The sequence below is a fragment of the Hemitrygon akajei genome, chromosome 8, assembly GCF_048418815.1.
Source record: "Hemitrygon akajei chromosome 8, sHemAka1.3, whole genome shotgun sequence".
Lineage (NCBI taxonomy): Eukaryota > Metazoa > Chordata > Chondrichthyes > Myliobatiformes > Dasyatidae > Hemitrygon > Hemitrygon akajei.
Genome location: NC_133131.1, coordinates 100,686,016 through 100,707,587, shown reverse-complemented (window position 1 = coordinate 100,707,587; position 21,572 = coordinate 100,686,016). Strand labels below are relative to the sequence as shown.

The 21,572-nt window shown below is 40.5% G+C and overlaps 1 protein-coding gene across 4 annotated transcripts in view; it reads left to right on the top strand.

The window, feature by feature from the left end:
* The window catches only part of invs (inversin), a 249,468-nt gene that overhangs the window by 101,654 nt on the left and 126,242 nt on the right, over positions 1-21,572 (top strand). For all 4 annotated transcript variants that reach the window (XM_073054266.1, XM_073054268.1, XM_073054267.1 and 1 more), the window contains one exon: positions 20,882-21,055. In XM_073054266.1, the coding sequence (XP_072910367.1) occupies positions 20,882-21,055 (174 nt within the window). The remainder of the gene's footprint in view (positions 1-20,881; positions 21,056-21,572) is intronic.

Below are 21,572 nucleotides of genomic sequence, written 5' to 3'. Positions count from 1 at the left end.
AGGGAAGGGGTAAGAGGGGAGCCAAAATGGGGAATGGGAAAAGATGAAAGGGGTAAGAAATTACCAGAAGTTAGAGAAATTGATTTTCATGCCATCAGGATGGAGCGTACTCAGATCGAATATGAAGTGTTTCTCCTCCAACTTGAGAGTGGCCTCATTGTAACAGTAGAGGAGACCATGGACTGATATGTTAGAATGGGAAGTCAAATTGAAATAGGAGGCCACTGGGAATTCCTGCCTTTTCTGGCGGACAGAGTGTTGGTACTCAATAAAGTGGTTCCCCAGTCTATGTCTGGTCTCACTGGATGCAATAGATGATCTTGACAGACTCGTAGGTGAAGTGTCGCCTTACCTTTTTGGGCCCTGAATGATGATGAGGGAGGAGGTTTTGGGCCATGTGTTGCACTTGTCCCGCTTGCAGGCAAAGTGCCAGGAGGGAAGTCATTAGGGAGGGTCGAGTGGACGACCTTAGATGCTAAGATTTTTGCATTCATGCTTCTAGAGTAGAACTTGAACCAAAATATTTTGACATCGGAGCAAATGGGCCAGAACAAACAAATATTTTTTTTCCCCTTTTCTATCAGTTTACAGCTTTCCTACTGAATGTTACATTGTGACCCTGCTTTCTCAGAGGCTCCTAATGGCTCTGTTTCTGTACTTAGACCTCCAACAAGTAACTGTCCTGATAACTTTATTTGGGCCCATTTTGGTGTTTACATCTCCATTTTCCTGTGTTCTATTTGGTTCTTCCTTCCCATTCTCTTGTGTCTGCTACAAGGCAAAAACAACTGAATAAATAGAACAGAGTAGGTTTTTTTTCTTTAAAAAAAGTGTTCTGTGTCTGTGAAATTATTGACTTCATAACATGTCCTACTGCCCTGTTAAGTTGCTATTTTATTGGTATCAGCTCCTCTGTACATTTTTCTCTCCATTACTGTATTATGAAATTTTGATTCACTGGGTTTCACTTTTTCAATTAATTCTCTGATGTGCACTGCTGCACATGAATCTAATTAATTTACGCTATTTCTCCCCTACTTTATTAATTTCTTACTGCTTGTTGCTGTATTTTTTTTCATTTATTGATTTAGTTGTAGCCAGTTCGCAATTAATTCGCTGCTGCCTGCTGAACTCTCCTGCAGTGTTAATCAATATACTTTTATAGTCGTACATCAGTGGTTGGCTCTGTCATTTTTACTAGTTTTTGTATGGTTGCATTTTCTGCAGGAATTTAACATTGTAAAATAAAATCATCAACGTACTTTGGTGAAACTTAATGTCTCACTTCACTGAGTCACACAGCAAAGAAACATGCCCTTCGGCCCACCATGTCTGTGCTCACCAGCACATACCTATCTAACTAGTTCAAACATTTTTTCCCATTTTTTTTATGCCCTGGGATTCAAGTGCTTGTCTGTTTACTTAAATATTATGAGATAACTGCCACTTCCACCACTCAGCAGCATGTTTCAGATTTCAACCACCCAAAATGAGAAAGTTCTTTCTAAAATCCCCTATACAGTTGGCCCTCCTTATCCACGGGTTCAACATGCACGGATTCAACCAACCGCGGAGTGGGACAACCCGGAAGTTGAGCATTGCTCGCCTCGTGTCTCATTCGTTTGGTACTTGTGTTGTGAGTGAGAGGAAGGAGTTTAAGGCTAGTAAGGGATGGCTGGCTAGCTATGTAAAGCACTACAGCCTCAAGAATTTAAAGATCACAGGAGAATCGGCAACGGCTGATGCCGAGGCGGCATCTGCGTTCTCAGAGGAGCTACGATGGTTGTGTCTGTACTGAACACGTACAGACTTTTTTCTCTTGTCATTATTCCCTAAACAATGTAGTATAACAACTACTTACATAGCATTTACATTGTTTTAGGTATTATAAGTATTCTAGAGATGATTTAAAGTATACGGGAGGATATGTGTAAGTTATATGCAAATACTACTCCATTTTATGTAAGGGATTTGAGTATCTGCGTTTTTTGTTATTCGCGGGGGGTCCCGGAACCGATCCCCGTGGATAAGGAGGGCTAACTGTATATCTTACTTTACTCTAAAACTAAGCCCTCTGGTTTTAGATAGCTCTGCTCTGCCCCTCATAATTTTATATTCCTCTGTACATGCCAGCTCAGCCTCCTTCAGTCGAAGAAAACAAAACCAGTCTATCCAGTCTCTGCATAACTGAAACAGTACAGCCAACATCCTGATGATTCTGTACCCTCTTTCAGTGCAGTAGTCCTTCCTACAGTTTGCATGCACACTGTACTCTTGCTGTGCCTTATGTGTTTTATAAAATTGTACTATAATCTCTCTGGTCTTGCTAGTGACTACAAGTCTTTATGTTGCCTTTGCCATCTTACAGCATCTCCGGGTCCTCAGATTAAGGCACTATGGTGTTATGTACCCCGTAACTGGGTCACTTACCAGCAAAGATAGAGAGGTCCGTTGAAGTCTGATGGTACTATTTTTAAAAGTATTTATTGATAAAGGGACACAAAAATAGGATTAATGCAAACATACAGATAATATACATCGTCAATACTAAATCTAAAAGCACGGGTATAATAATAATCAATAAGAAATAGCTCTATCATTGTCTAGGGGATAATGTATTGTCCGATGGAAATATAACAGTCACTATTAGTTCGTTCAAGCTGCAGCGTTTTGGGTTTAAGAGAGATGGTTTAAACTTGCCCAGGTCTTTTATGATGCCAATCCGTTGAGTCGGGGGAGTTGGTTTCCCCGTTGTTAGTTAAAAGCCGTTTTCCGTGGTACCAGCCACCAGCCCCAGGCAACGGGACTGAACGCACGTGGCCTCCTTCAAATGGCTTCCCGCTATTACGGGATCGCTAGCGTTTCCTCTGGTGCGTCTGAAGGGGCTATTCCTACAGACCCTCTTTTATCCTGACTCACAGGGTCGAAGATGTCAATCAGGTTGGGGTGATGCAATCTCTTTAACACCCAGCCCACTTTGCCTGAGGGCGTCCACGTAGTATAGTATTTCAATCCACAAAGGTGTCTCCAAGAGACAATGGCCATGTCCTGTAGTTTTACATCGCCGGGGAACGAGGCATTCTGCATGTCTCTCTCTCATTTCCTGGGTCCCCTGACCCAACCCAGTAGTGATCTTGCGATTCTCACAAAGGAGGAGGCTGCAGGCATAACAATGGTCTTTCTGTTTCTCAGTACTCTGTATGCCCCTACCGTTCATGGTGGATGTCATTCTCTTACTAGACCTCCTAAAGTACATCACCTCACATATCAAGATTATGTTTATTTGCCATTACAGTCGGCCCTCCTTATCCACGAGTTCCACATGTGCGAATTCAATCAATAGCAAATCAAGAAAACCTGGAAGTGCTCTTCCAGCACTTGTTGTTCGAGCATTGTTTGCCTCGTGTCTCGTTCGTTTGCTACTTTGTTCCTGTGAAAAAATGGCTCCTAAAAAGCAATTAGGTGGTCAAAGCAATTCCTCGAAGGCTAAGAAGGAGCATGAAGTGCTATCTCTTGTCAAGAAAGTAGAAATATTAGATCTTTTGAAAAGTAGCATGTTGCATTCCGAAGTGGGCTGTAAGGTCGGTTAGAATGAATCGAACATTCGCACAATAAAGCAGGAAGAAGCTGAAATTCATGGAAGTGTTAGTGCTGCCCCTACAACGGCAAAAATTGTGTCTCTGATTCGTGATAAAGTGCTTACGAAGACTGAGAAAGCATTAAGTGAGTGGCTAGAGGACATGTCACAGAAGCATATCCCTGTCGATGGCCAAATTATACGTGAAAAAGCTCTTAGTCTCTATGAGCACTATTGTAACAGGGTTGATGAGAACAAGAGAAAAGAGTTTAAGGCTAGTAAGCAATGGCTGGCTGGCTATGTAAAGCGCTACAGCCTCAAGAACGTAAAGATCACAGGAGAATCGGCATCGGCTAATGCGGCGGTCGCTGCAGTGTTCCCAGAGGAGCTGCAATTCTGCAACTCTGAAGTCTTGACGTTCAACGCTTGAAGATCCTCAGCCCTCAACCTCCACAGTTCCTGAATTTAGTACAGGTCCTGGAACCAATCCCTCACAGATAAGGAGGGCCGACTGTACTCCGCTTAGTTCACTAACTAATCCATTTCATTTTGTAGCCTTCAACTATCCATGTCACTATTAACAACACTATCTAATATTACGTCATTTGCAAACTTACTAATTATAAATCCTGCATTCATATCCAAATTATTAATGTATATAACTGCATTCATACCCTAAAATCACAGAAATGTCCTCCACTCACGAGGCATAAATAGGGTAGAGTAAAGGTAGAAATTTCAAAATCTAGAGTGCATAGATTTAAGATTGGGTGGGGGGGTTGTGGAAATTTAGAGAAATTTGTGAAGCATATTTTTACACAAAGAATGGTAAGTAGCTGGAATGCACTGCCTGACACACACGATAGCAGTGTTTAAGAGGCACATTTGTCACATGAATGGATGGATTGGGGGGTATAGACTGTATGCAGGTAAATGGGATTTGTTAGATTGGCATCATGATCAGTGCACATATGGTCAGTTGAAGGGTCTATTCCTGTGTTATATTGTCCTATCTTCTTATGCGTCTTCTTACCAACTTGCCCTGGATCCCATGCCTCTAACCTGTAGGGTCAGTCTTTCATGTGGAATATTTTTGAAGGCTTTACTGAAGTCCATTTAACTACATCAGTTCACTGCAGTCATTGATACACTTGTTTATCTCTTCAAATAATTGAAAAAAAACTGGTCACACAGGATTGTGCAGTCTTTCTTTCAATAATTCCTGTCTTTCTGAATGTAGATTAATCCTGTTTCTCAAATTGTTTTTTCGGTGACTTCCTTGTCACTGACCAGAGATTCACAGACCTGGCGTATATTTGCTGTTGTTTACCTATCACCTGTGACCAATCATGATTTAAAATTCAGTGGCCCACCATCTCCTCCTTTGCCTTCCATAGCAACCTAGGATAAATCTCAACAAATGTGGATATTTCTCCATCTTTAAGACACTAAGTCATCTAATAGCTCCTCCTTTTTAATGATGACATCTCATAGAACTTCATTGCCCCCCCCCCCCCCGACTTCTCCAACTACAAAACCTTTGTGAATGCAGATGAAAAGTTTTCATTTAGACCTGGCTTTGCATACACATTGCCATTTTGACCCATAATGGGCTATATTTCTTCCTAGGTTAACCTCATGCTCTTAATATATTTATAAAGTATTTCAGAACTTAATCTTGTTCATCAGTGATATTTTGCGTCCTCTCTTTTGTCCTCCTCGTTGCTTCTTAAAGTTTTCCCTGGATGCCTTCACTCCTAGAGTGCTCCCTTATTTTCAGATCTCTATACCTGTCATATACTTCATTTCTATTTAACCCAGCTTTTGATATCCTGTTTGTCTGTACTGTTTATTTTTATAGGAACATGTTGGCCAGAACTCTCACTATTTCAATTTTGAATGTTTCTCACTTGTCTGATGCAGACCTACCTACAGGTAGCTCTCCCAATTTATTTTTTCTAATTCCTTCTTATGAAGTTGAAATTGGCCATCCCCCAATTTGTGATTTTTATTTCCAGACCTTTCCAATAAATATCTTGAAACATTATTATAGTCACTATCCCCAAAAAGCTCTCCAAATGTCCATTCTTTCCATGCCCTGAATGTGCAGACCAGTAAATCTTGGAACCAATTTCCTTAACTGAAAGTCTTACATGCTTGATCAGCTTTTTTGTGGGTATGGAGACGTGACCATATTTGAACAGCAACCAGTTGGAGATCAGGAGTGAGAGAAGAGGTGGCTTACGCAGGCCGTCAGTGTGCGTTAAAAATACAGCACATCATGTGAGTTTCAGTGTTTGAACAGCGGCCGATCAGAGATTGGTATTCATTAGCAAGGGCAAATAAAAATAAAGCAGAGTGGCTATTGTTGAAGTGGACAGTGAGAGAATTTGAAAAGCTGGCAAGCTCGTTTTCTGGCAAAGGTATACTCAGTAAGTGGGAGCTTGTGTGTGCTTGTCAGAATAAAAGGCAAGGGTAACAGGTTTAGGGAGCCTTGCTTTTTGAGATATTGAGGTTTTAGTTTGGATAAAAAAGGTGTACAGCAGGAATAGGCGGGTAAGAACAGATGAGGTACTTGAGGAGTATAAGAAATGCAAGAAAGAAGTCAGGAGGCTAAAAGAAGGCATCAGGTTGCTCTAGCAGACAAGGTAAAGGAGGATCCCAAGGATAAGCTCTGAACATATGTTTAAGAGCAAAATTATTGCAGTGGACAGCAATGGTCCTATAGAAGATCAGAATGGTAATTGATGCGTGGAGTCAGAAGAAGTGGGTGAGATCTTAAATAGATTTTTTGCATCCATATTTACTCGGTAGATGGACACAGAGTCTTCTGAAGTGAGGCAAAGCAGCAGAGAGGTCATGGACCTTGTACAGATTACAGAGCAGGAAGTGTTTGCAGTCTTAAGACAAATTAGTCTGGGCAAATCCCAAGGCCTTGAGAAGGTGTTCCCTCGGACCATGTGGAAAGCAAGTGCAGAAATTGCATGGGCCCTGGCAGAGATATTTAAATCATCCTTAGCGACAGGTGAGGTACTTGGAGGATTGGAGGATAGCTAATGTTGTTCTTGTATTTAAGAAAGGCTTGAAGAATAAACAAGAACATTAAAGACCTGTGACTGATGTCACTACTTGACATCAGTGGTGGAAAAGTTATTGGAAGGTATTCTAAGGGACTAGATATATGAGTGATTAGATAGACAGGGACTGATTAGGGATAGTCAGCTTGGCTTTGTGCACGTTAGGTCATGTCTAACCAAACTTATGAAGTTTTTCGAGGAAGTTATCAGGAAGGCTGATGAAGGCAAGGCAGTGGAGATTGTCTACATACACTTCAGCAAGGCCTCTGACAAGGTCCAACACGGGAGGTTGGTCAAGAAGCTTAATTCGCTTGGCATTCAAGATGAGCTAGTACATTGGATTTGTGAGAGAAGCCAGAGTGTGGTAGTAGGTAGTTGTCTCCTTGACTGGAGGCCTGTGATCAGTGGAAAGCCGCAGGGATTGGTGCTGGGTATATTGTTTGTCATCTACATCAAAGATCTGGGTGATAATATGGTTAACTGGATCAGCAGATTTGTGGATAACACAATGATTGGGAGAGTAGTGGACAGTGAGGAAGACTATCAAAGCTTGCAGTGGGATTTGGACGAGCTGGAAAAATGGGTTGAAAAATGAGAGGTGGAATTCAATAAATGTGAGATGTTGGACTTTGGGAAGTCTAGCCAGGATAGATCTTACACAGTTGAGTGGTAGAGCATTGAGAAGTGCAATAGAACAAAGGAATCTGGGATTACAGGTCCATAGTTCATTGAAAGGGGCATGGCAGGTAGATAGGGTGGTGAGGAGAGCTTTTGGCACATCAGCTTTCATAGATCAAAGTACTGAGTACAGGGTTGGGGTGTTATGTTGAAGTTGTATAAGACATTTGTGAGGCCTGTTTTGGAGCATTGAGTGCAGTTTTGGTCAGCTACCTACAGGAAGGATATAAATAAGATTGAAAGAGTACAGAGACAATTTACAAAGATGTTACTGGACTGGAGGACCTGAGTTACAAGGAAAAATTGAATAAGTTAGAACTTTATTCTCTAGAATGTAGAAGATTGAGAGGAGATTTTATAGAGGTATTCAAAATTATGTGGGGAATAGATAGAGTAAATGCAAGTGGGCTTTTTTCACTGAGGTTGGTTGAGACTATAATAAGAGTTCATGGGTTAATGGTGAAAGGTGAGATATTTAAGGGGAACATGAAGGGTAACTTCTTCATTCAGACGGTGGTGAGATTGTGGAACGAGCAGTCAGCATAAGTGTTGGATGTGATTTTGATTCTAAGGTTTAAAAGAAGTTTGGTAGGTACATTGATGGGAGGGGTATGGAGGGCTATGGTCCGGGTGCAGTTCAATGGGATTGGACAGTTTAAATGGTCCGGCACTGACTAAAGGGGTTGAAGGGCCTCTTTCTGTGCTGTAGTTTTTTATGAGTCTATGACTTTGACTATTATCATCTACAAATTGTGGAAAAAAAATCTTGGCCTCCAGTTATGTCAATTATTCTCTATTGTGAGCATGACATTTATGAATGATGTCATTTCTATATAATGCTACGTTCCTCACTTGTTTACAATCAAGCAAAGACTTGAACGTCTTGGATTCCTAATTCTATTTTCTATGTCTGTTCCTAGGATATTTTTCAATGTACTGACAAAGTATACAATCAAACTCAGGAAATGCTACAGCATAGTAAACAAACACCATAGTAAACCAAATTATGAAAAGACCAACAGTACTAAATTCTGAAGGAAGACAACTGTATTGGATTTGTTATTTTATACCAAACACTGATATATTTACATCTATAATATTTATTCTTGAATGGACTATACTATGTAGAGACTAAACAGTGATTAAGGATTGCTTGGTTGGCCTTAAATGCATTGACAGACAACAAAGAAATTGAGGCTCAGGAAAGATGTACATGAATTCAGAACAGCTCATTTCTTCTTTTCATGAATTGAGAAGCAGCTACGTAGTAGCAAAAGCAAAAAAGCCAAGTTGTGACTGTGAGGAGATGAAATAGGTTAAAAAAAAACAAGTGTTTCTGCAGACATGGAGGTATAATCTGAATTAGATGGCTCAGAGAGTTCAATAGCTATGGTTCCTCTTGTCTGCCAATGTACTGATTGCCTTTGTGTGCCTGTATTGTTTGTATGTTGAACCTATGTGCTAACTTTAATGACTAAAGTAGAACACCTATATCCCAATGAACACCAATATTTGTCAATCTCTCCCCATTTAAAACATATTCTACCTTTTTAGTAATGTGAATGAGTTTACATTTTATATTTCATCTGCCTTATCTCAACATCTTCTTCACAGTCCACATTACCTTTGAGCTTTGGATCTCCAGCAAAACTGGACATACTATAATCGGTAATACCATTTTTGAGTTGGAAAGCAATATAATAAAAGTGCTGTAGGTGACAGTGTTGGAACATCAGTTGTCGATATGGATGATTTAGATGAGAGGATCGTTTCATAATAATGCTGTTGATACAATGGGCACTTTCTAGTAGCTTGTAACAGAAGATTTCAGTGTTAAAATCCCAAATTGATAAAGGGATTAGCTACAAAAAATTTTAAAATAGTTAGCGCGACTGACGGAGTAGGAATAATATCACTTAATATGTTCATGCTCCCAATTAGTAATTGAGACCTCCAAGACATGATAGCGTAGACTCCTCTGAGGAGAATTTATTTAAATTTATAATGTTGTGTTACTAGAAATTGCCATTACAACTACATATACAGTTACATCAATATAATGAGCATCTCTGGGACAAGGAAGTTCAACTTAAGTAATGGGAATTGAATTATCTAAGAAGAAAACTGGCCTTTTTTGTTGTAGTTGTTGTTTTCCCTTCCAGATACCATTTGCCATCTTTTTTTTTCAAATTTGTAGGTAAAAACAAAATAATTGCTGCTATTCAGAATAAGATAAACAGGGATTTCAGATCTGATAGAAGGTCATGGAGCTGAAATATTTATTCTGTTTCTCTTTCCATATTGCTGCTGATTTGCTCTGTATTGCCAACAGTTTTCACTTTTATATCAAAATATAAAATGACTTAAGATGTAAGAAATTTCTGTTAAGGATGTGTGCCAATTGTATCATTTTTTTACATGGCGCCTGTAAATATTCAGAGTTCCCTACCTAAGGATAAACAGATTTATTTTCTCTCATTTGTCAGTAAATTGATGTAAGATTTTGTCAACAGTGCTAAAAATGTATTCACCAGTTATAAGCTCAGCAATCCCTGGTTTGGATTCCACACAACCACTTGACATCAGACTTCATTGTAGTCTGCCCTGAGAAAATGGGAGTTTGTTACAGTTTGTATCAGCAATATGCCTTCCATGGGTGGATATCGAAGAGTGTGGTTAAGGTGTGAGATGTAGGGAAGGGAAGTGTTATAGTGGTGGCAAATGACTTTATTTTTGACCATACATTGTTAATTAAGATTCAAGTTTGTTAGAAATGATTTTCAGTTGAGTGCTGGAAATCTGGTGCATAGAGCAAAGTGTGATTATATTTGTGCAGTTGGTGCTGGATGTCAAAGATTACCAAGCTTCCTCATGCACTGGACTGAGTTCTTGGAGCATTGTTGACAAGAACACAAGAAAATCAGAGAAAGAGTAGGCCACAGCTCCTTTTCCACTTTCACAATACCTCTCAATTCCCCTTCTTTCAAAATTTATTTAAAGTCGCTTTAAGTGCTTCCAGTGATTTAACCTTCATAAGCCTACGTGATAGAGAATTCCAAAGATTCACCAGCCTCTGCAAGAAGTCTCAATTTTAATTAACTGTCTCTTTGTCTTACTATTTTAGTTATCTGTTGTATGGCAGCCACCTTATCCCAGGAATTAGCCTAGTAAAGCTCATCTGGATAGTATCTAATGTTTAATAAATACTTCATTAAATAATGGTGTCCAGGATGCACATAGTACTCTGGGTGTGGTCCTTGTACAATTTCTCATCCCAGTGATGAGGAGAGTCTGTGGGGACCTCTCAACACTGGTTAATAATCATTGTGGTGTGGGTGCCAGTCAGGTAGGTGGTGTTCAGTCAAGTTCACGATGAGCTTAATAGAGCAGGAGGCCAAGGCAGAGAACAGAGTTGTGTTGGGGGCAAACTTAACAAGATTGGGAAAACTTTGCTCTGGTCACAGTTTTGCTTTTGGCTGCCAATGCTATTCACAAGAAAAGTGGTCTCTGTTGATTGGCCAAGGGACTTAAATCAGGATATGTTAGTGTGATTCAGAGTGCGTGTTTGAAGATAATTTAATCCAATATAATTAATTAACTAACTCTGAAATGCTGGGCAGGTGATGGGTTGTAACTGCAATGTACAGTCTGAGAACTGGTGGATTACATCTTAGTTCACAGTGATCATGTCAGCAGCAAGTATTTTCTGATCAACTCATCGAAAGAACAATTCAGGAATCTTAACCCTAAATCTTATCTAATGGGTATGAGGTTTTGTTCCTTCTTTGAGCAAGGGAGGAGGAGGATGAAGGGAATATGTGCCAACAGTCCATATGTCTATGGCTCAGGGGCCATTTAAGTAGAGAGAAAAAAGAAATATCATAATTATAATTTTAGTTGTGGCTGACGGAGTATATACTATTCTCTGCAGCAAAGAGAGAGTGTACCGAAGGCTTCTGGACTAGGAAAAAAATAGGAGTGGGAAGAAAAGGATCAGGTGTTGTGGTCCATGATATAAGTAGGACTAGCAAGGGGATTTTGCTGAGGAATTATGATTATCTTGGGGAAAATTCAAAATCTGCCACAGGGGTGATTATTAGTGTACCACGTGAAAGTTGGCAGAGGGTAAATAAGTTTGGAAAAATAAGGTAAGAATGTCCAACTTTGGTCGGGAAGGAATGGGTTCTAATACATGGAATATTGGTAGCAGTAGTGGTGGGAGAAGGGACCATTGGCTGGGCTTCATCTGAACATGATGGGACTACTATCCTGGCGAATTGCATAAGTAAGGTTAAGAATAGGGCTTTAAGCTAATTAAAGTTGGGGAGGATTCTAGGGATATGAAAGGCAAATCGAGAAGAAATGGGAGAGCAGTAGTAGAAGATAGTGAGGGGAAAAATGAAAATCAAACCATAATGGAAAGGGCAGAAAATATAAATAAAATGTGCAGAAGAAAGTGAAACCAGAGAATGTAATTAAAAATTGCAAGTCAGTGCTTAAGGCTCTTTGAATGCACATAACATTTGTAACAAGACAGATGAGTTGATGATGGCACAAATAGAAACAAATGAGTTTGATTTAATAGCTATTACAGAGACATGGTTACAGGATGATCAGCACTGGGAACTTGATATTATGGATTGTTTGATATTTGAAAAGAATAGGCAGAAAGCAAAAGAAGTTGCTGTAGTGTTGTTAAGAAAGATGGCAATACAAGATTCAAGTTTATTTATCACATTCTATCGAAACATACAGTAAAATGCATCGTTTGCATTAGCAACCAGCATGGCTGAGGGTATGCTGGGGGAATCACACATTCCAGCAGCAACAAAGCATGCCCACGATGCTTGGCAGAACAACGCAGAGCACAACAAAACAGAACACGCACAGCAAACAACAAAACAAAATGGTAATGAATAATGATAAAGGTGCAATGAATAAGCAGTGTCTGGATAGAAATAAGAAAGAGCTTGAAAAAGCAGTTATGAGGCTCCCCATAGTGTTGCACCTCAATTGGATAAAATATAAATGGAGAAATATCAAAGGCATGTAAGAAGGGAGCTGCAGTTATGATAGATAATTTAGATCTGTTGTTTCATTAATGAAACTGGCAAGGATACCACCAAACAGGATTTGGGGAGTGAATCAGGGATTGTTTCTTAGAACAGTATGTTGCAGAATCTACCTGGGAGCAGGTTATTTTACATTTGATTATGTGCAGTGATCTGATCTGGGATCAATAGATCTTGTAGTTAAGGACTCATCCTGAAGTAATGATCGTAGTGTGGTAGAATTCCAGGTGCTTATCTCATCTTAAGTCTCCTCAACTAAAGTAAGGGCAATTACAAAAGATATGAAGGAAGAGTTACAAACATGAGAAAATTTGCAGACGCTGGAAATCCAAGCAGTAGATACAAAATGCTGGAAGAATTCAGCAGGTCAGGGAGCATTAATGGAGAGTAAACAGTCAATGTTACCCTTCATCAGGACTGGAAAAAAGATGATTTGTTAAAATAAGAAAGTGGGGACAGGGCAGAAAGACGTACAAGGTAGTAGGTGATAGGTGAAACTGGGAGAGGGGGAGGGGTGAAGTAAAGTGCTGGAAAGTTGATTGGTGAAAGAGATACAGGGCTGGAGAAGGGGACATTTGATAGGAGAGGATAGAAGACCAATGAAGAAAAGGAAAGGGAGGAGCACCAGAGGGAGGTGATGGGTAGGTAAGAAGATATGGTGAGAGAGAAAGAGAGAGAGAAGTGGAATGGGGAATGGTGAAGGAGGGGCAATTACCGGACGTTCAAGAAATTGATGTTTAGGCCTTCAGATTGGAGGCTACCTAGATGGAATATAAGGTGTTGCTCCTCTAACCTGAGCATGGCCTCATCGCAGCAGTATAGGAGGCCGTTGATTGACATGTTAGAATAGGAATGAGAAGGAGAAATGAAATGGGTGGCCATCGGGAGATCCTGCTTTTCTTTTGGCAGATGGAGTGTAAGTATTTGGTGAAGCGGTCTCCCAATCTACGTCAGGTTTCACTGATGTACAGGAGCACTAGATACAGTAGATAACCCCAACAGACTTACAGATGAAGTGTCACCTCACCTGGAAGGACTGTTTGGGGCTTTGAGTGGTAGTGAGGAAAGAGATGTAGGGGCCGGTGTGGCAGTTGTTCTGCTTGCAAGGGTAAGTGCCAGGAGGGAGATCAGTGGAGAGGGATGAATGGAGAAGCGAGTTGCATAATGGCATGGAAGTTAAGTTGTACCCAGTGGCGGGATCCCATTGGAGATGGAGGAAGTTACGGAGAATTATGTGTTGGACGAGGAGGCTAGTAGGGTGATAGGTGAGGACAAGAGGAACCCATACCCGGTGGGGTGGCAGGAGGATGGGGTGAGGGCAGATGTGCCCGAAATGGAAAAGATGCGGGTAAGGGCAGCATTGGTGAGAAAGGAAAGCTCCTTTCCTTGAAAGAAAGGTTGTCTAGAATGCACTGGAAAAAATAGGCAAAAAGAGAGGCCAGTAAATAAGCAACATCAGGTAGTTAAGCAACTGTATCCATTGTTCCTCTCCATAACAACATCGCATTGCTGACACAAGAGACTGCAGATGCTGCGATTTGGAGCAATAAAGAGCTGGAGGAGCATGCATAAGGTTGTTTGAACCTCTCATTGCTGCTCAATATCTATTCTGATGGTATGCTAATACCCAAATGTACAGGATTTTCCTCTGAGTTTCCACCCTCTTCTATCAGTTTATAAAAAACTATGTCTGGCTTGCATTTTGCATTGATTACTCACCAGTCTGCACAGGGATTTCTGGCAGTGTTTGTTGTCAGTAAGTACCTTTCCATGAAATGATGCAGGCATATTGCAGCAATAATTTTCCTCTGCTTCAGAGGAATCCTGAATTACCTCCATATTATAGTGAACTAATTTGAAAAACTCCAAAATTTATGTGCTTAAATAAACAATAAATTTGTGCCTGAGTTGCACAAATTTCTTACGCAAACCGCATTGAGAAAAATGGCAATATTTCCCTATGCCTTGTTCCTTTTCCAAGTTTTGAGTGAAATTCCAGCACTTAATTTAGATTGGATATTTTCTACTATAGGACTGTTTGAAAGCAGTTGAAACCCTCCACAATTGTTCTGGAGATTTTTATTATTTCTGTTATACAAAGGATTACAATTATTTTAGAAGGCTATTAAATATTCAGATTTTTAAAAAGATAACTATAATCAAAGATGTGTATGACTTGCCCTATTTCATTCATAATAAAATTAATTTGCAGTTTGGACAGTACAATATAATGTACTTTGTAACATTAAGGTGATAATTTAATAAGGTGAAATTTTAATAGCAGCATAGAGAGAGAAAGATAATTGTGCCCAGGATAGAGTGAAGATCAAGATCTATTCATAGCTTTATGAATATATTAAATTGTAACCAGTCATGATGTAGTCATGGTGATTTAGATAACAAAATAAGGGAGAATGCTTGAACCAGATGGCAAAGTCTTTATTGAATAATGTATTTGTCAGTTTTCATTGCTTGACATTTATAGGTAACAGTGTTCTAGGACACTGGTCAGGTATTTAGTTAATTAAGAGAAGATGTTCTCATCAAAAAGCATTGTAAAGAAACCTTGAAACTTTAGAAGTTACGTATTTCTCTAAAAATGATGGTTATAGAAGGTGTCAAGACAGTTGGAATAAAGTCAAAATGCTTTTGTCTGATTGGCAGATATTGCCTCAGGATGTTGATCAGGTACAAGGATTACTTGGCGACTTCCTATGAAATATTCTTTTAATTTCTCTGAGTGACTGATAATGTGTAGGCAACTTGACTAAGATAAATCATTCACCACTGAGGATCTTAAATGAACTATTTTGGATCCAATGAGGAATCATTGCATATTATGCTCACTTGTGAGGATCTGGCAGAGGGTCTCGGCCCAAAACATCGACTCTACTCTTTTCCATAGCTGGTGCCTGGCCTGCTGAGTTCCTCCAGTTTCTCTAGAATAGTGGTCGCCAACCCGTCGATCGCGATCGACTGGTCGATCTTTGAGACTTTCCCAGTAGATCCTGACAAAAAAAGAAAAATAAATACACTAATACTGTTGAGAAATTGTTTCCGGGTTGCGTGGTTTTCGTTCTGTTCTTTCTGCCCAGTACGCATGTGTGTAGCTCCCCCTCACTACACAGTGTACTTCAGTGGTCCCCAACCACCGGGCCACGAGGAAACGATATGAGTCAGTTGTGCCTTTCCTCATTCCCTGTCACGCCCACTGTTGAACTTGAATGCACACGAGGTCATCAGTTGCCTAGACGCAGTGACACCCTCGTGCCAGCGATCACTGGTTGGCCTCGGGTAACTGGCAGGAAGTGCCGAGGGTACCGGCCTGGAGCGCGGACTGATGGGCACCGCCTCTGAACCTGTTCAGCACACCGAATGATTGTGGGGAACTCAGTGCTAAAATTTTCGCAAATGACCTAATTCAGGCTCAGGGTTTCATAAGTGGCAGAACAGCTACCTCACTGCGATCTACTGAAACAAACTTTTGCCGACAGATAGATCCTACACGGGGGGCAGGCGGGCGCCCTGTCGCATTCCTCGCTCGGTTGGTCATGCTGTCCGGACTGCGACCGCCAAGACCCCGTTACAGAGACCCCCAACCCTGACCTTGTCCTCTCACCCCACCCACAACCAGCCGCACCTGGCCAAGGCGGCTGGCAGCGGGCGAGCGGGAAGCTAGAGTTTGGGCCTGCAGGCTGTCTAATGAGACAATGAAGCCCTCAGAACTGCTTCGGCACCTTGAGTCCGAGCACCCAGCACTTAAAGACAAGCCCGTTGAGTTTTTTCCAGTGGAAAAAACATGAGCAAGTGGGACAGAAGCTAAGTGCCGAGAGCTGTGAAAACTAAATTGCGGAATAGACTGGACATAAGGAACCTGCTTCGAGTATCGCTGTATTCCAGTCATGTTAAACACCCCCCCACCCCCGTCGGCCGATCCGCAAGAATATTGTCAATATTAAACCGGTTCACGATGCAAAAAAGGGTGGGTACCCCTGGTGTTTATACATTATTTCTACTTCCGGGTTGCGGGGTTTTACTTCCGATCTTTTCTGCCCCGGTGCGCATGCGTGTAACTAATCAATTTGGAGTTGATCTTGCCTTTCACTAAGGCCAAGGTAGGGGATCTTGGGCTTAAAAAGGTTGGTGACCATTACTCTAGAACATAGTAATTTATCAATAATGAGTGACTGTATCATTTTGATTATACTTTGACAATTAGCAGTCTGTGTTGCTGGAAATCAGAAATTGTTGTAGCATTCAGAATAAGAAGTAGAAATAAGTATGCAAGAAATTAAAGAAGATGATTTATTTAAATTTACTATAGCTGTGGAACATGACAAAATAATATTAGTTTTGATCTAAAGATAGTTAATCTAGCCTGTAAAGTGATTGTTTTTTCTAGTCCAATTTTGCTCAATCCCAAAGCAATAGGAGACATTTAAGAAGATAAATTCAGGGGATATAGGTTAAGCATGTCTTAGAGTAATTGAATCATATAACATAAGTATAGGACCTTGGCCAACTGCGCTGGCTCAAATCATTAACCATCCATCTACACTAATACCTCCCTTTTATTCCAAGTTGGCAGCAATATCTCAAGCTCCATTACACTGAGCACTGGTGCCCTTCCCCCAGGGCTGTGCAGGCTGCTGACTCATAACTGCACTACCAGATCCGGCTCAAACTGCATCATCAAATTCACTGATGATACAACAGTGGTTGGTCTCATCGCCAACAATGCTGAATCAGCATACAGAGATTGTCAAATGGTGTGAGAACAGCAACCTGTGTCTCAACGAAGATTAGACAAAAGAAGTGATTGTGGACTTCAGGACAGTGCTGGTCAACTCTCTATTATACTCAGTGGCTCTGGCATGCAGAAAGTGAAGAGCACAAAGTTGCTTGGTGTGCTGTATTTAATTTGGACCCACAACACCAGTGTGCCAGGCTCCCTGCCCCCACTCTTCATAACTTACTACAGGAGCACCATCAAGAGTGCCCAGACTGGCTGCATCGTTGTGTGGTATGGAAACTGCGAGGGATCTTTGTACCTTCATTGTCCAGATGTTCCAGGGTTGAGTGAAGAGGCAATGAAATGGCATCTGCTGTTGAACTGTTTTGACATTAGGCAAATTGGAGCAGATCCCAGTCGCTCCTTTGTAGAAGGCGATAGCATTCAAGCCTAGCCATAACAGGTGACCATCCTTCTGTGATCCAAGTTTGGTCCAGAATTGCCACTTCACATGTGAAATGGCTGTCCAGAGGTTGTACCTGGACCTCTTGGATTTTCCTTGGTCGCCTGAACTGAATGCTACTGATTCAGCCCTCAGCAGATTGCAGATCTCTTGGTTTATCCAGGGCTTCTGGTTGGGAAAGACTCTGAATGATTTTGTTGGGGCATGAGAATCTTTATAAAGTACATGATAACCGTGGCACATTCATTCAGATCCTCTGATGAGTCCTTGAGCATGGTTCAGTTCACCTACTCAAAGCAATCCCTTAGCAAGTCCTCTGCTTCCCATGACCACCTTATTGTTGTTCTTACCTCTGGAGCCTAGTTCTTCAGCCTATGTCTGATCAGATTTCCCAAAATGCAGTGTATGGATGGATTGGTAGGCATTCCTGATTGTAGTGTAACAGTGGTTGAGTGTATTGGGACCCATGGTGCTGCAGTTGATATACTTATGATAACTGGGCAGAGATTTCTTCAAGCAAGCCTGATTGAAGTCGCTGGCAATGATTTGAAAGGCACTGGGGTAGGCTGTTTCTTGTTTGCTAATTGAGTGCTTGCTTAACATCTGCCTTTGGTAGTATGCATCTGAGGTCAGGATCACAGAGAAGACCTCTGTCAGTAAGTAGAACAGACAAAATTTAATCATTAGATAGATAGATACTTTATTGATCCCAGAGGAAATTACTGTGTCACAGTGGCATCACAAGTGCACAGATATAAATATTAGAAGAGAATTAGAAAGAGTAAAAAATAAGTTACCACAAATAGTCTAACAAGAGGGGGTCCCCAGCTATAGATTGACTCATTATAAAGCCTAATGGCCAAGGATAAGAATAACCTCATATAGTGCTCTTTAGAGCAGTGCAGTTGTTTTAGGCTATTACTAAAAGTGCTCCTTGTTCAGGCGGCATGCAGAGGGTGAGAAACATTGTCCAGATGTTCCAGGTCAGGAGAACAGGAGTGCAAAAAGACCACTATGTCCAAGCACCACGAAGAAGTTATCATGAAACACAGAACCCCACCTCTTACCTTCTCTGAGTCAGCAGTTCAATCCATCCAGTGGATCAAGAAACCCTTAGGCCTGACTGCCATTTCCAGTGTGTCCAAGTGAGCCGCGTCTTTATGAAACAGATCACGCAGCAATCCCTCATTTCTCTGATAAAGCAATCTTGCATTTAGGTACTCTATCTTGTTCTCCAGTGGTAGTACATTTTCTACCAAGGTTCTGGCTGGAGGAACTTTTACACCCCGACACTATAGTCTGGCTGAAAGTCCTCCCTGTCTGCCGGAGATGACTGACATCCTCTTAAAGATGCCGTACCTGCAATCCTGTGAGCCAAGTCTGCTGAGTCCTTTACGAGATCGTAAAATCGCTTGTTCGTTTAGTTGGTTCAGAAGTACATTTTTAAAAGGGAAATTACAGACTGCAGTGATAGCAGTTCAGAAGAAGTATATCTGGAGGTTTTGTGAGCTACCTGTTGTGTATCACTAATGCCATCTAACTTGTATTTACAAAAATTTGTCTTCATGGGTGGCTAATAAAGAAAGCTTTATATTGATCAATTGAGCAGAGAAATGGCAATTGAAGTTTAATCCAGTGAAATATGAGGTAAGGAATTTGGGGAGGTACAATGAAACAAGGGAATATCTTGACAAATTGGAGGATATTGAGTGGTGTTGAGAAACAGACGCCGTTGATCCTTAAAAGTAGGGGTTGTCAAATGGTGGTGAAAATGGCTCATGAGGTGCTTTCTTTTATTAGGAATGAAACAAACGTAGGGGCAGTTATTTCAGAGTTTTATACAAGGCTGCTTATTCAGTCACTGTTTAAATACTTATGGCCACCACTTTACAGGATTGAGGTTGCGAGGACGCAGAGAAGGTTTGCAAAGAGGTTTGCAGGACTGGAAAATCGTACTTGTAAGGAAAGATTGGATGAGCTAGGAAACTGAAACAAGAATACTGTTATTGCTTAGCATATTAGATGGCATCACAGGGCAGCAAAATATTGTGTCATTCATGTTTCTCGCTCCATTAAAAATAGAAAATCAGAGTAGAACTGCTTATGATAGCCAGTTCAGTTCACTGAGGTTTCTGAAAGGGCACTCACTGGTCTCACAACTTTGATTTATGTAGCAGACTAAATGTAGGAGGTTAACTGGAGATTAGTTGTGACATCAGCATCTGTATGGACATTTTTACATTTAGACTGATCAATATGTAGGATCTTTCATATAATCCAGATCCTTTTCTAAAGATGAGAACTTTTGAAAATTCTAGTGCAAGTAAACATTGATTCCTCTGCTTTTAATTTACCACACAGCTTGGTGTGCTGCTATACCTTAGGTGGAATGAGGAGGTGGGGTGGCCTGGTTGTTAATGGTTATCATATCCAAAGTTATAGAGTCATACAGCACAGAAACAAACCAGTTCATACTGACTGACATGGCCACTTGCCCACATTTGGCCCATTATCCCTTTAAATTCTTCCTATCCATGCACCTACCCAAGTGTCTTTTAAATGTTGTTAATATATCTGCCTTAACAAGCCACCTTCTGGGTGGAAAGTTTCCTCTCAGATTCCCATTAACTCTTCCTTCTCTCACCATAAACCTATGCTGTCTAGTTTTTGATTTCCCAACCTTAGGGAAAAGACTCTACATTCTCTCTACCTATGCCCTTCCTGGTTTCATACACTCCTCTTTTTCTGACACCACAGTGATTAAGCTCATCGTCTGCTCACCCTTTCTCTAACTTAGTTACTCAAGTCGCGGCAATATCCTTGTAAATCTTTGCTGTGTTCTTCAAACTTAATTGAATCTTTCCTGTGGTAGGGTAATCATAACTGAACACAGTATTCCAAATGCGGCCTCACCAATGCCTTGTTTACCGGCTTTGCATGCTTATTTTATGCATCAGATCCAGCAGTCAATGCAGAAAAAATATTTGGACTTAATGTGTCAGAAGTGTTTTTGGTTCATTGTTTTGCTGTGTTATTTAATGGAAAGCAAGCTGCACCCACTGAAGGATTCCAAACTGAATAAAAATGAAATTCAAACTTATACCTCTCTGATTGATTATATTGCCTTTTTCAATTCATCTTATTCAAATTTTCTTTGTGTACCATTCACTAATGTATAAATCCTTTTGTAACTTAATTTATTGTGAGGCAAAAAGAACAATTGAAGTTATTTTTGAAGTAAAAAGGATTGTACTTTAAGAAAGAATTTTTCTCTCTGGTCAGGGAAATTATCGCTTCATGAAGGCATTGCTTGGACGGCGTGCAAATTGGATGCAGAAGGATCTTGAAGAGATGACTCCACTTCACTTAGCTACTCGGCACAAAAGTCCTAAGTGTTTGGCTTTGCTGCTTAAATTTATGGCCCCTGGAGAAGTGGACACCCAAGATAGAAACAAGGTATTAGAAATGTTAAGAAAAGAATGAAGATTTTATTAAAAGAATTAATTTCAACTGCTAAGTTCAGACTGTGCTATGGATAAATACACTTTAGAAAGCATGTTTTCTTCCAGTTATTGCTTTCCATTTGGCTGCATAATGATTTCACTTCTGATTTATAGCAAGTCAGTGTTTTTTTTCATTTATTTTCATATTTCTTCTACATCTGACAGAATTTCACAAATTCCTGACCTACAGACTCTGAAGAGCATTGACAAGCAATTTGATCAAATTATCTTCATCTGCAGTTGTTTGTTGTTGTGTTCATTTGAAGACCCGGACATTGTGGGTACTTTTACAGCAAAACCTTTTCTTCCTCCATGGTTTATCACCTGATGCTTCTCTGAGAGAAATGGCACATAATTTTATCTTTTCAATTGTTTGATTGAGATATGCTACCTTTTTGAATTAGGAGATATGTGCAATTAATGCTGTCCTTGAATACACATCTCAGTACAAGAAGGTTTCATTTTTACCT